Below are 13256 nucleotides of genomic sequence, written 5' to 3'. Positions count from 1 at the left end.
TTGATGAAATTCATCCTTAGAGAATGTAAAGTAATGGGGATAAGACATTGAAAGAAGACCTCAGTTTACTTATTATTTATTGGGAAATATGCATCAGGATTCTGTGTATGAGGACTTCAGTCTTTGTTGTCTTTAACCTGTCGCTAGAGTCCCACATTAGGAGAATAGTTAAGGAGACAAAATGTGTACTGGCAGATATTAGAATAGCTTTCAATAATACAAGACTATGGATACAAATATATTTAGCAAGCTGTTCGTATCCTAGAATATGCTTGTCAAGTTTGAAAAGTAAAGAAGCACAAAGAGCTAATAGAGAAAGTCCAGAGGAGGACAACAAAGAAGCTACCAGAATTAAGAGAGTTGAGCTACAAGAAAATTCTAGAAGCTTTAAATTTTCCCATCATGAGAGGGGAGTGAGGGGTGACCTGATCACAACCTTTAAGCTTTTTAAACAGATTGATGACATAGTCATTGAACAGTTCTTCAAGAGATGTAGGAAGATATGGAACCAGATGATAAAACATGAAATTAAACAAGAAACTTGCTAAAAAAGATTTAAAGAAATAGTGTCATAATATGAGTGGTGGATGAATGTAATGAAATTGAGAATATTGTTAATGCAGACACGTAAATCTGAAAAGTTGTACGATAGTAATGTTGACAAGATTGGGCCCTGTGAGTACTTTACAAATAGGTAATTACAACAAAGTTTAACAGAAGTTGGGTATGTGGTCATATGATTCTAAGTTGAAGGTGACTTACTACTTTACTGTATACTATAGCTTTCAGAAATTTGCTTTCATGTTGATTACTCTAAATGAAATACACATCTTTTGCATTATGTAGGTTCTAATCTCAATGATGACTATTATCTTGTATTTCTTAGTGACTTTAATTTACTTGCATATCTTTCACAGACCCATATAATGTTGTTTAGTGTTTAACTTGTATACTTTCTTTCAGTGGGACTCTTTAGCAAAGTAGACTTGACCACAGATTCTCTTTTCCCATGTGATCAAGATCTGATTGACCTTGACTCACCAAAGAGTGAAAAGAAGACAGCAGGTAAGTCATTCTTGGTTTCTGAAAGGGTATCAGGGTGGAATGTAAAAGTTATGAGCGTAATATATTGTAGGAAAGCTGCTGTAGAAGAGTAGTCATGTGTTCGAATAAGTGGTTAGATTTAAGTTTGAAGTTGCTTGGAGAATCCTGGAAGGGATTGTTCCTACTATGCACTTTTAAGAAAGTTGCTGATAAACTTGACATGAAAGATTCTAAGATGACTAAATAAATCAAAATGAACCAAGGTACAAAGAAAATGATATAATGATCTGGTGGCCAGAAGAATATATAATGCATTGCCATCAGCCATTAAAAGCACACAAGAAAGTCAAAGAAGAAAGTTCTCTAAGTTTGTGCTATTCAGTGCTTCAGTGTCTGGCAGTTTGTTTATATGAATAATGTAGATTAACCTTTACATTGCTCTGTGCCTCATATGAGGTTTAATGGTTCCCACACTTATTTGAGTTCCTAGTTAATGTGTGATTCCATTTCTTATCCATAGATGTCAGAAACAACCTAAAAATGTAACTGGAAAAAAGAATCATGCATCACACTCATCCACAAATTGTCAAAGGGAGTTCACATTAAGTACATCATGAAGGTGGGAAGCCAGATATACATACCAGCTATTGTTGTCATTTTCTAAATAAAAGAGACAATTTGTCTTATAATACTGTTAGTTTTGATGTAAACAATTTTTTTCTTTTATTCATGTAAATAAAGCTATGCCCGAGTAAGAAATGCAGTAAGGTCATGTATCTATTATTTGTTGAAATGTTATTTTCAAAATCCCCATTATGGTTTTGTTCTCAGTACAACGAATGCTAGTGGCAGTGTGAATTCAGGTTACAAGGTAAGTGGATAATTCTCCGATGCTGTGAGCGAGATCATTTTATGTTCAAGTTACCAAGTGTTATGCATCCTGAACATTTAAGTACAGTTTGTTATGATATGTTCTCTTATTTACAATTTGTTTATGCAGGTACTCCCAAGAATTTCTTGATAGATCCAAAGGGTAAAACCAGTGGTAAGAGGAAGTATGTAACACTCACACTTGAGCAAAGAATTGAGATTTGTAAATGAGCTGATAAACAAGAGATGTAGCAGTATCATACTACATTACAACAAAAGCTCGTCCACCATATATGACATAAAGCAGAAGGAAAGCTAGTGCAGAGCATAGTCTGCAGTGGTAACAATGAAAAATAGAAAGAAGCTATGCATGCATGGTTTAACCTAAAGTGGTCTGCATGTCTGTTTGGAGTCCTAAATAAGAGAATATCATAAAGATTCAGAAGTTTGTGAAGAAGTTTTAGAATACTAGAATGTTAAAACAAATACTAAAAGTGCCAATCTTATGTAATACAGTGAAAGTACATTTTTTTTTTTTTTTTTTTTTTTATACTTTGTCGCTGTCTCCCGCGTTTGCGAGGTAGCGCAAGGAAACAGACGAAAGAAATGGCCCAACCCCCCCCCATACACATGTACATACGTCCACACACGCAAATATACATACCTACACAGCTTTCCATGGTTTACCCCAGACGCTTCACATGCCTTGATTCAATCCACTGACAGCACGTCAACCCCTGTATACCACATCGCTCCAATTCACTCTATTCCTTGCCCTCCTTTCACCCTCCTGCATGTTCAGGCCCCGATCACACAAAATCTTTTTCACTCCATCTTTCCACCTCCAATTTGGTCTCCCTCTTCTCCTCGTTCCCTCCACCTCCGACACATATATCCTCTTGGTCAATCTTTCCTCACTCATTCTCTCCATGTGCCCAAACCATTTCAAAACACCCTCTTCTGCTCTCTCAACCACGCTCTTTTTATTTCCACACATCTCTCTTACCCTTACGTTACTCACTCGCTCAAACCACCTTACACCACACATTGTCCTCAAACATCTCATTTCCAGCACATCCATCCTCCTGCGCACATCTCTATCCATAGCCCACGCCTCGCAACCATACAACATTGTTGGAACCACTATTCCTTCAAACATACCCATTTTTGCTTTCCGAGATAATGTTCTCGACTTCCACACATTTTTCAAGGCTCCCAAAATTTTCGCCCCCTCCCCCACCCTATGATCCACTTCCGCTTCCATGGTTCCATCCGCTGACAGATCCACTCCCAGATATCTAAAACACTTCACTTCCTCCAGTTTTTCTCCATTCAAACTCACCTCCCAATTGACTTGACCCTCACCCCTACTGTACCTAATAACCTTGCTCTTATTCACATTTACTCTTAACTTTCTTCTTCCACACACTTTACCAAACTCAGTCACCAGCTTCTGCAGTTTCTCACATGAATCAGCCACCAGCGCTGTATCATCAGCGAACAACAACTGACTCACTTCCCAAGCTCTCTCATCCCCAACAGACTTCATACTTGCCCCTCTTTCCAGGACTCTTGCATTTACCTCCCTAACAACCCCATCCATAAACAAATTAAACAACCATGGAGACATCACACACCCCTGCCGCAAACCTACATTCACTGAGAACCAATCACTTTCCTCTCTTCCTACACGTACACATGCCTTACATCCTCGATAAAAACTTTTCACTGCTTCTAACAACTTGCCTCCCACACCATATATTCTTAATACCTTCCACAGAGCATCTCTATCAACTCTATCATATGCCTTCTCCAGATCCATAAATGCTACATACAAATCCATTTGCTTTTCTAAGTATTTCTCACATACATTCTTCAAAGCAAACACCTGATCCACACATCCTCTACCACTTCTGAAACCGCACTGCTCTTCCCCAATCTGATGCTCTGTACATGCCTTCACCCTCTCAATCAATACCCTCCCATATAATTTACCAGGAATACTCAACAAACTTATACCTCTGTAATTTGAGCACTCACTCTTATCCCCTTTGCCTTTGTACAATGGCACTATGCACGCATTCCGCCAATCCTCAGGCACCTCACCATGAGTCATACATACATTAAATAACCTTACCAACCAGTCAACAATACAGTCACCCCCCTTTTTAATAAATTCCACTGCAATACCATCCAAACCTGCTGCCTTGCCGGCTTTCATCTTCCGCAAAGCTTTTACTACCTCTTCTCTGTTTACCAAATCATTTTCCCTAACCCTCTCACTTTGCACACCACCTCGACCAAAACACCCTATATCTGCCACTCTGTCATCAGACACATTCAACAAACCTTCAAAATACTCATTCCATCTCCTTCTCACATCACCGCTACTTGTTATCACCTCCCCATTTACGCCCTTCACTGAAGTTCCCATTTGCTCCCTTGTCTTACGCACCCTATTTACCTCCTTCCAGAACATCTTTTTATTCTCCCTAAAATTTACTGATAGTCTCTCACCCCAACTCTCATTTGCCCTTTTTTTCACCTCTTGCACCTTTCTCTTGACCTCCTGTCTCTTTCTTTTATACTTCTCCCACTCAATTGCATTTTTTCCCTGCAAAAATCGTCCAAATGCCTCTCTCTTCTCTTTCACTAATACTCTTACTTCTTCATCCCACCACTCACTACCCTTTCTAAACAGCCCACCTCCCACTCTTCTCATGCCACAAGCATCTTTTGCGCAATCCATCACTGATTCCCTAAATACATCCCATTCCTCCCCCACTCCCCTTACTTCCATTGTTCTCACCTTTTTCCATTCTGTACACAGTCTCTCCTGGTACTTCCCCACACAGGTCTCCTTCCCAAGCTCACTCACTCTCACCACCTTCTTCACCCCAACATTCACTCCTCTTTTCTGAAAACCCATACTAATCTTCACCTTAGCCTCCACAAGATAATGATCAGACATCCCTCCAGTATTGAAAGTACAATATTATGAATAATTTCCAGATAAACGTGACCACAAAAAATAGGGGGATGCTATTTCCTGTGTGCCAAGGTAGGGACAGGAATGGATGAAGGCAAGCATGAATAAGTACATGTGTATGTATATGTATGCATATGTTGATATGTATATGTGTGTGTATGGGCATTTATATATATTTGTGTATATGAGTAGATGGGCCATTCTTCGTCTGTTTCCTGTTGCTACCTCACTGATGTGGGAATCAGTGATTAAGTATAATATGTAAATAAATATAGATAGTATCCCTTGGTATGAGAGAGAGGAGAGAAGATTTTACCTGAACATTCCCTGCAGAAATGTGGGGGCGGGAAAGTTCCCCCCCCCTTCAGTTTCTAAAGGATGTAGTGCTAGGTATTATTGGATATAAAATTTCAGGTAATGGTCACATCTTTGCATCTTACATATCAAATATTTCTGATGAATTCTTTTCTTTTCTTTCTTTTTTGCTGGTTATTTCCTTCTTTAGTGAGTTAGTGGCAGAAACAGATGAAGGAAAGGCCCTATTTGCTCACTCACAGCCCCTTATCTGCAGCCAGGCCCCACAGAGTTTTCCATGGCTTCCCTGTCTGCTTCCCATGTCCTGGTTCAAACCATTGACAGCATGTTGTGACCTGTATACACATCTCTAGTTCACTCTTGTAATGTGCATGCCTGATTTTTTAATTGAAATCATGAATAACTATTTCTTTTTCCCACCTAGCTACTCGTAAAAGATCTTCTCGAGTTAGTTTGCTGCCTGGTATGAAGTCGAGCCCTGTGGCTGTGCAAGAGTCACCAGTCACCCATGACTTGATCAAGTGGGATACACCAGTGGAACCAAAGAAGAGAAACTCCAGAAGATCTACAGGTGGAGAAAATTTATTTTATGTCCATCTTTCAACTTGCAGTAACAAATTGTACATCTGTCATCCTGTCTTTTTTGTTTAACATTTAGCATCAACTTCACAAACTTAAAGTGTGTATGGGCTTTCAGTTCTCTCAAACATTTCCCTTTCCAATACCTAGTTTGCTGAATTTAGCAAAATCTCTCCTGCACTTAACTACTACTTGATTACTCAGTTTGATTACCGAGCTGGTTCTTCTACTCATACTAATGTTTGCTTTCATATAATCAATCTAATATTCACAAACTGTATATCTGCTTGCAAAACATTCACTAAAACCATTGACCTGCTATTCTAGATATTTACTGTGCCTGCAGGTTGGCGCTTTTCAGAAGATTCAATGAATTTTTTTTTCTTTTCTTTCATATAAGTCTGCCATTTCTTGTGTTAATTGAGGTAGCACCAGGAAGAGACAAAGAAAGGCTGCACCCCAGTCTGAGCCTTTGAGGAAGATGCGCACTCCAAACTCAACTCCTGTTTTGTCTTGAAAATGAAATTCAAGAAGAGGGGGTTTCCATTCCTTTGCTCCCATACCTTTTAGTTGCCTTCTACAACATGCAGGGAATACAGAGGTAGAGTTCTTTCTCCCCTACCCCTACACGAAAGATCAGGCTGGGTTGTTTAAATATGTGTGGATGCAGCCAAGATGAGAAGAAAGGAGAGATATGGGTTGTATGCTTGAAGAAAGTATCATGGATGTTCTGGCTTTGAAGGAAACAAAGCTCAAGGGTAAAGGTGAAGAATGCTTTTAGAATGTCTTAGAAGTAAAGTTAGAGAATGGTGTGAGGGCAAGAGCAAAGGAAAGGGTGGCACCACTTATCAAGCAGTTGTGGAAAAATATGTGAGAAAGAATGTGAGGAAGTAAGCTCCAGACTGATGTGTTTAAAAATGCAAGTGAGTTGCAAGAGATGGATCATTATTAATGCTTATGCACCTGGCCATGAGAAGGTGGATGATATGGGGAAAGTGTTTTGGGAGCAGCTGGGTGAGTGTATCACCTGTTTTGATGCTAGTAATGGGGTATTAGTGGTGGATGATTTAAATACAAAAGTGAGTTATGTGGAAGCTGAGGGCATACTTAGGGGACACCAGGTGTTCAGTGAGGTAAATAGGAATGGTGAACTGCTTGTGGAGTTGTGTGGTGAAAAGGGACTGGTGATTGGGAATACCTGGTTTAAAAAGGACATGGATGAGTAGAAAAGATGGTTTTAGGCCCTCATTAGATTTCACATAATTGATAGGTGTGCAAAAGAGGCTTCTTGGATGTGACGTTTTTAGAGAGGGGCAGCTTGTAGGATGTCTGACCAGGACCTGTGGAAGCAAAGGTGAAGATTTATAGATTTTGGAAAAAGAGACGTGTGAAGAAATACCAGATGTTGAGTGTAGAATGGCAGAAGATGAGAGTAAACGAAGTTTGGGGAGTGGGTGAGGAATGGTAGGTATTTAGAGAAGTGTTTGGCATGTGGGGGATGGGCAGGTGAGAAGGCGTAGTGAGTGATGGTATGATGAACTGAGTTTGTGAGAGAAAGAGAAAAGAGGGAAGTGTAGGTGGTACTTACAGAGGAGTGCAAATGATTGAGGGATGTACAAAAGAAACTGGCAGAGGTCAAGATGAAGGTGCAAGGTGAGCAATTATCAGTAAACTTAGGAACAATGAAGTGTTTTCGAAGCAGATTAATTATATAAGAAAAACAGGATACCAAATGGACTCTGGTGAAAGGGGCAGATGAGGAAGTGTTAAGAGATGATGTGAATATTTTGCAAAAATGTTTGAAGGTTGACAGATATAGGATTTTTGGCTGGGGAGATATCTGAAGAGAGAATCATAGAAAGTGGTCTGGTGAAGAGAGGGTAGATAGTGAAAGCCTTGCATATGATGAAATGTGGCAAGGCAGCTGAAGAGATGGCATGATTATTTTGGAGGAATGCTAAATGTGTTTGATGATAGGGTGGCAGATATAGGGTTTTTGGTTGGGGGGTTATCTAAAGAGCGAGTCGTGGAGAGTGGTCTGTTGAAGGGGGGAGAGACAGTGAAAGTTTTGTGTAAGATGAAATGTGGCAAGGCGGCTGGAGTAGATGGTATTGCAGTTGAATTTTGTAAGAATGGGAGTGACTGTGTTGTTGATTGGTTGGATCAGATTTTCATTGTATGTGTGGATCATAGTGAGGTAGGTGCATGAGGGTTTGGAATACATTTATAGTGCAATTGTATGATGGCAGGCGACAAAGGTGAAAGCGTTTAGGAGGATTGATAAAAATTTTACGTGTGGGAGGAAAGCTGCTAGAGTCTGTGACTTGTCATTAAAAATTTAAGGCATGTGTACGAGCAGGAAGAGAGGAGAGTTGGTGGGTTTTAGGTGAGGGTTGGTTTGTGGCACGGGTGTGTAATGTATAATGTTGACATGGCTATTTAATTTGTTTACGGATGGGATGGTGAGGGGGTGAATATGCAGTCTGTAAAGGTTGAGGGAGCCATAGAAGTGTTCGTTGTTGTATGCTGATGACAGTGCTGGTGGTATATTAGAGTGAGATCTGCAGAAATTTGAGAGTGACTTTGGGAGTGTGTGTGAAAGGAAAAAGTTGAGAATAAATATAAAACACTGTTATTAGGTTTAGCAGGGCAGAGGGACAGGTTAGATAGGGTGTGAGTTTGAACTGAAATTTGTAAGTAAGGTGTTTTAGATGCCTGGATGTGGGCAGTGGTAGCGAATGAAACTAAAGGCAAAAGTGAGTACTCACAGAGGATGGGTGAGGCAGCAATGGCTCTAAGAGCATTGAGGAATGTGTGCAAAAAAAGTCATTATTTAGAAGGGCGAAATGGGCATGTTGTTTGGATTCAATCCACGGTCTTTAGATGGGGATGTGCAGAGGAGGTTGGAGGTGTTAGAAATGAATGCTTGAGGATAGTATGTGGTGTGAGTTGCTTTGATTAAGTAAGTAATAAAAGTGAAAGAGAGTGGTGTGGTAATAAGAAGAGTATGGTTGAGAGACTTGAAGGGTATGTGCTGAAATGGTTTGGAAATATGGAGAGGTTGACAGAGAGGATATGTCTCAGAAGTGAAGGGAACAAGAAGAATGGAATAGAAATGGAAGGATAGAATGAAAAATAAACAGCCATTGTGATGACATACTTCTGCCACAGACCCACCTTCACCTGGAATCACTTCCTCTCCTCTACATACTTGTGTGAACACACACACACACACACACACACACACACACACACACACACAACCTAGTCTATTCTATGCCAGGTACTGTGAACTCCCTTTCTCTCATTAGTGAGTTAGCACCAGGATTAGAAAAAAATTAGCTCTCTTGCTCATATTCACTCTAGTTGTAATGTATAATGCTCCAAAACCAGAGCTTTCTTTCTACAACCAAGCCTCACAGCCCTTTCTGTGGTTCCTTCCAGCAGATTCATTTGCCCTGGTTCAGCCATGGTAAGAAAAAAAGCACAGTCATCTGAGGAACTGTATGTGAACCCCTCCTGTTCCTCATTCTTATATCTGACATAGATGAACAGGAGCCACAGTTTCATATCCTTTATATGAAAATCACTTCATTAGGAGGCTAAATGCTATAAAGAGATACAAATGAAGTCATTAACCAGATAACCAACAACATACTTTTCAGAGATGATAAGTTTCAACTCTTCCAGCACATATTCACACTTTTTTTTTCATATTTGCCATTTCCTGCATTAGCGAGGCAGTGCTAAGAACAGAGGACTGAACCTTAGAGGGAATATCCTCGCTTGGCCCCCATTCTCTGTTCCTTTTTTGGAAAAGTAAAAAAAAAAAAACGCACAACACCACCCTACAGTAAACGGCATCGTCACCCACTGCATTTGTGAGATAGTGCCAGGAAACACACACACACAAAAAAAGAGGCTACATCTGCTCAAATTGAGTCTCTAGTTGTCATGTGTAATGCACTGAAACCACATCAAGGTCCCAGAGACCTTTCCATGGCTTACCCCAGACATTTCACATGCCCTGGTTCAGTCCATTGACATGTTAACCCCAGTATACCATATCGTTCCAATTTACTCTATTCCATGCACTCTTTATCGTCCTGCATGTTCAGGCCCTGATCACTCAAAATCTTTTTCATTCCATCCTTCCACCTCCAATTTGGTCTCTTACTTCTACCTCCTCTCTCCACTTCTGACTCATATATATCCTCTTTGTTAACCTTTCCTCACTCATTCTCTCCAAACCATTTCAACATATCCTCCTCTGCTCTCTCAACCATACTTTTAATTACCACACATCTCTTACCCTTCCATTACTTAATCAAGCCATCTCACACCACATTTTGTTTTCAAACATTTAATTTCCAACACATCCACCCTCCTCTGAACAACCTTACCTATAGCCATCCATGCCTTGCAGCCCTCTAATATTATTGTAACTACTAATCCTTCATACACCCATTTTTGCTCTCCAAGATAATGTTCTTTCCACACATTCTTCATTGCTCTCCTCTTTGACCCCTCTTCCACCCTATGACTCACTTCAGCTTCAATGGTTCCATTTGCTGCAAAGTTCAATCTCAGATATCTAAAACACTTCACTTCAGTTTTTCTCCATTCAAACTTACATCCCAACTAACTTGTCCAACAAACTTTCCTCTGAACTTTCTCCTTTCACACACTTTTCCAAACTCAGTCACCAGCTTCTGCAGTTTCTCATTCAAATCAGCCACTAGTGCTGTATCATCAGTGAGCAACAACTGATTCACTTCCCAGGCCCTCTCATCCCCAACAGACTGCATACTCGCTTCTATCTCCAAAACTTGCTTTTACCTCCCTAACCACCCCATCCATAAACAAATTAAACAACCATGGTGACATCATGCACCCCTGCTGCAGACTGACCTTCACTGGGAACCAATCACTCTTCTCTCTTCCAACTTATACACATGCCTTACACCCTTGATAAAAACTTTTCTGCTTCTAGGAACATGTCTCCCACACCTTGTATTCTTAAGACCTTTCACAGAGCATCTCTGTCAACCCCATCATGTGCCTTCTCCAGATCCATAAATGCCATATACAAATCCATCCGTTCTTGTAAGTATTTCTCACATACATTCTTCAAAGTTTACACCTGATCTACACATCCTCTATCACTTCAAAGACCATGCTGCTCCTCCCCAATCTTGATGTTCTGTAGTTGCCTTCACCCTCTCAGTCAATAACCAACCATACAATTTTCCAAGTATACTCAACAAATTTAAGCCTCTGTAATTTGAACACACCTTTACTCCCTTTGCCTTTGTGCAGTGGCACTGTACCTGCATGAATTCTGCAATCCTTAGGCTTTTCACCATGATCCATACATACATTGAATATCCTTACAAACTAATCAACATCACAGTCACCCACTTTCCTAATAAATTCAACTGCAGTACTGTCCAGTCCCACCACCTTGTTCATCTTCTGCAAGGCTTTCACCACCTCTTCTTTCTTCACCCAACCACCTCCCAACTCTCACTTTGTACACCACCCTGACCATAACACCCTACATCTGCCACTCTGTCATCAAACATACACTATCCTTCAAAACACTTACTCCATTACTCGGTGTTATCATTTCTCCCTTGCAGTCTTCACTGATGATCCCATTTATATCCTGGGAATAGGAGAGAGAGAATACTTCCTGCATATTCCCCGCGTGTCATGGAAGGCGACTAAAGAGCACAGGAGTGGGGGGCTGGAAACCCTCCTCCTCTTGTATTTCAATTTCTAAAAGAGGAAACAAAAGGAGTCAAGCAAGGAGTACTTGTCCTCATCAAAGGCTCAGATTGTGGGAGTGTGTGATAAGGTGTGTAAGGAAGTAAATTCCAGAATTTTTTTTTTTTTTTTTTTTTCCCCCCCGCTGTCTCCCGCATTTGTGAGGTAGCGCAAGGAAACAGACAAAAGAAATGGCCCAACCCACCCCCATACACATGTATAAACATACGTCCACACACGCAAATATACATACCTACACAGCTTTCCATGGTTTACCCCAGACGCTTCACATGCCCCGATTCAATCCACTGACAGCACGTCAACCCCGGTATACCACATCGCTCCAATTCACTCTATTCCTTGCCCTCCTTTCACCCTCCTGCATGTTCAGGCCCCGATCACACAAAATCTTTTTCACTCCATCTTTCCACCTCCAATTTGGTCTCCCTCTTCTCCTCGTTCCCTCCACCTCCGACACATATATCCTCTTGGTCAATCTTTCCTCACTCATTCTCTCCATGTGCCCAAACCATTTCAAAACACCCTCTTCTGCTCTCTCAACCACGCTCTTTTTATTTCCACACATCTCTCTTACCCTTACGTTACTTACTCGATCAAACCACCTCACACCACACATTGTCCTCAAACATCTCATTTCCAGCCCATCCATCCTCCTGCGCACAACTCTATCCATAGCCCACGCCTCGCAACCATACAACATTGTTGGAACCACTATTCCTTCAAACATACCCATTTTTGCTTTCCGAGATAATGTTCTCGACTTCCACACATTCTTCAAGGCTCCCAGAATTTTCGCCCCCTCCCCCACCCTATGATCCACTTCCACTTCCATGGTTCCATCCGCTGCCAGATCCACTCCCAGATATCTAAAATACTTCACTTCCTCCAGTTTTTCTCCATTCAAACTCACCTCCCAATTGACTTGACCCTCAACCCTACTGTACCTAATAACCTTGCTCTTATTCACATTTACTCTTAACTTTCTTCTTTCACACACTTTACCAAACTCAGTCACCAGCTTCTGCAGTTTCTCACATGAATCAGCCACCAGCGCTGTATCATCAGCGAACAACAACTGACTCACTTCCCAAGCTCTCTCATCCCCAACAGACTTCATACTTGCCCCTCTTTCCAAAACTCTTGCATTCACCTCCCTAACAACCCCATCCATAAACAAATTAAACAACCATGGAGACATCACACACCCCTGCCGCAAACCTACATTCACTGAGAACCAATCACTTTCCTCTCTTCCTACACGTACACATGCCTTACATCCTCGATAAAAACTTTTCACTGCTTCTAACAACTTGCCTTCCACACCATATATTCTTAATACCTTCCACAGAGCATCTCTATCAACTGTATCATATGCCTTCTCCAGATCCATAAATGCTACATACAAATCCATTTGCTTTTCTAAGTATTTCTCACATACATTCTTCAAAGCAAACACCTGATCCACACATCCTCTACCACTTCTGAAACCACACTGCTCTTCCCCAATCTGATGCTCTGTACATGCCTTCACCCTCTCAATCAATACCCTCCCATATAATTTACCAGGAATACTCAACAAACTTATACCTCTGTAATTTGAGCACTCACTCTTATCCCCTTTGCCTTTGTACAATGGCACTATTTACATGGGTAAAACTGAAAGTGGATG

The 13256-nt window shown here is 40.9% G+C and overlaps 1 protein-coding gene across 1 annotated transcript in view; it reads left to right on the top strand.

Annotated features, from left to right (window-relative positions):
- Positions 1 to 13256, top strand: part of LOC139755546 (uncharacterized) — a 62902-nt gene that overhangs the window by 43360 nt on the left and 6286 nt on the right. The window contains exons 11-12 of the mRNA XM_071673980.1: positions 964 to 1065; positions 5643 to 5789. Coding sequence (XP_071530081.1) covers positions 964 to 1065; positions 5643 to 5789 — 249 coding nt within the window. The remainder of the gene's footprint in view (positions 1 to 963; positions 1066 to 5642; positions 5790 to 13256) is intronic.

The sequence above is a fragment of the Panulirus ornatus genome, chromosome 19 (genome assembly GCF_036320965.1).
Source record: "Panulirus ornatus isolate Po-2019 chromosome 19, ASM3632096v1, whole genome shotgun sequence".
Lineage (NCBI taxonomy): Eukaryota > Metazoa > Arthropoda > Malacostraca > Decapoda > Palinuridae > Panulirus > Panulirus ornatus.
This window is presented reverse-complemented; position numbering and strand designations above follow the sequence as displayed.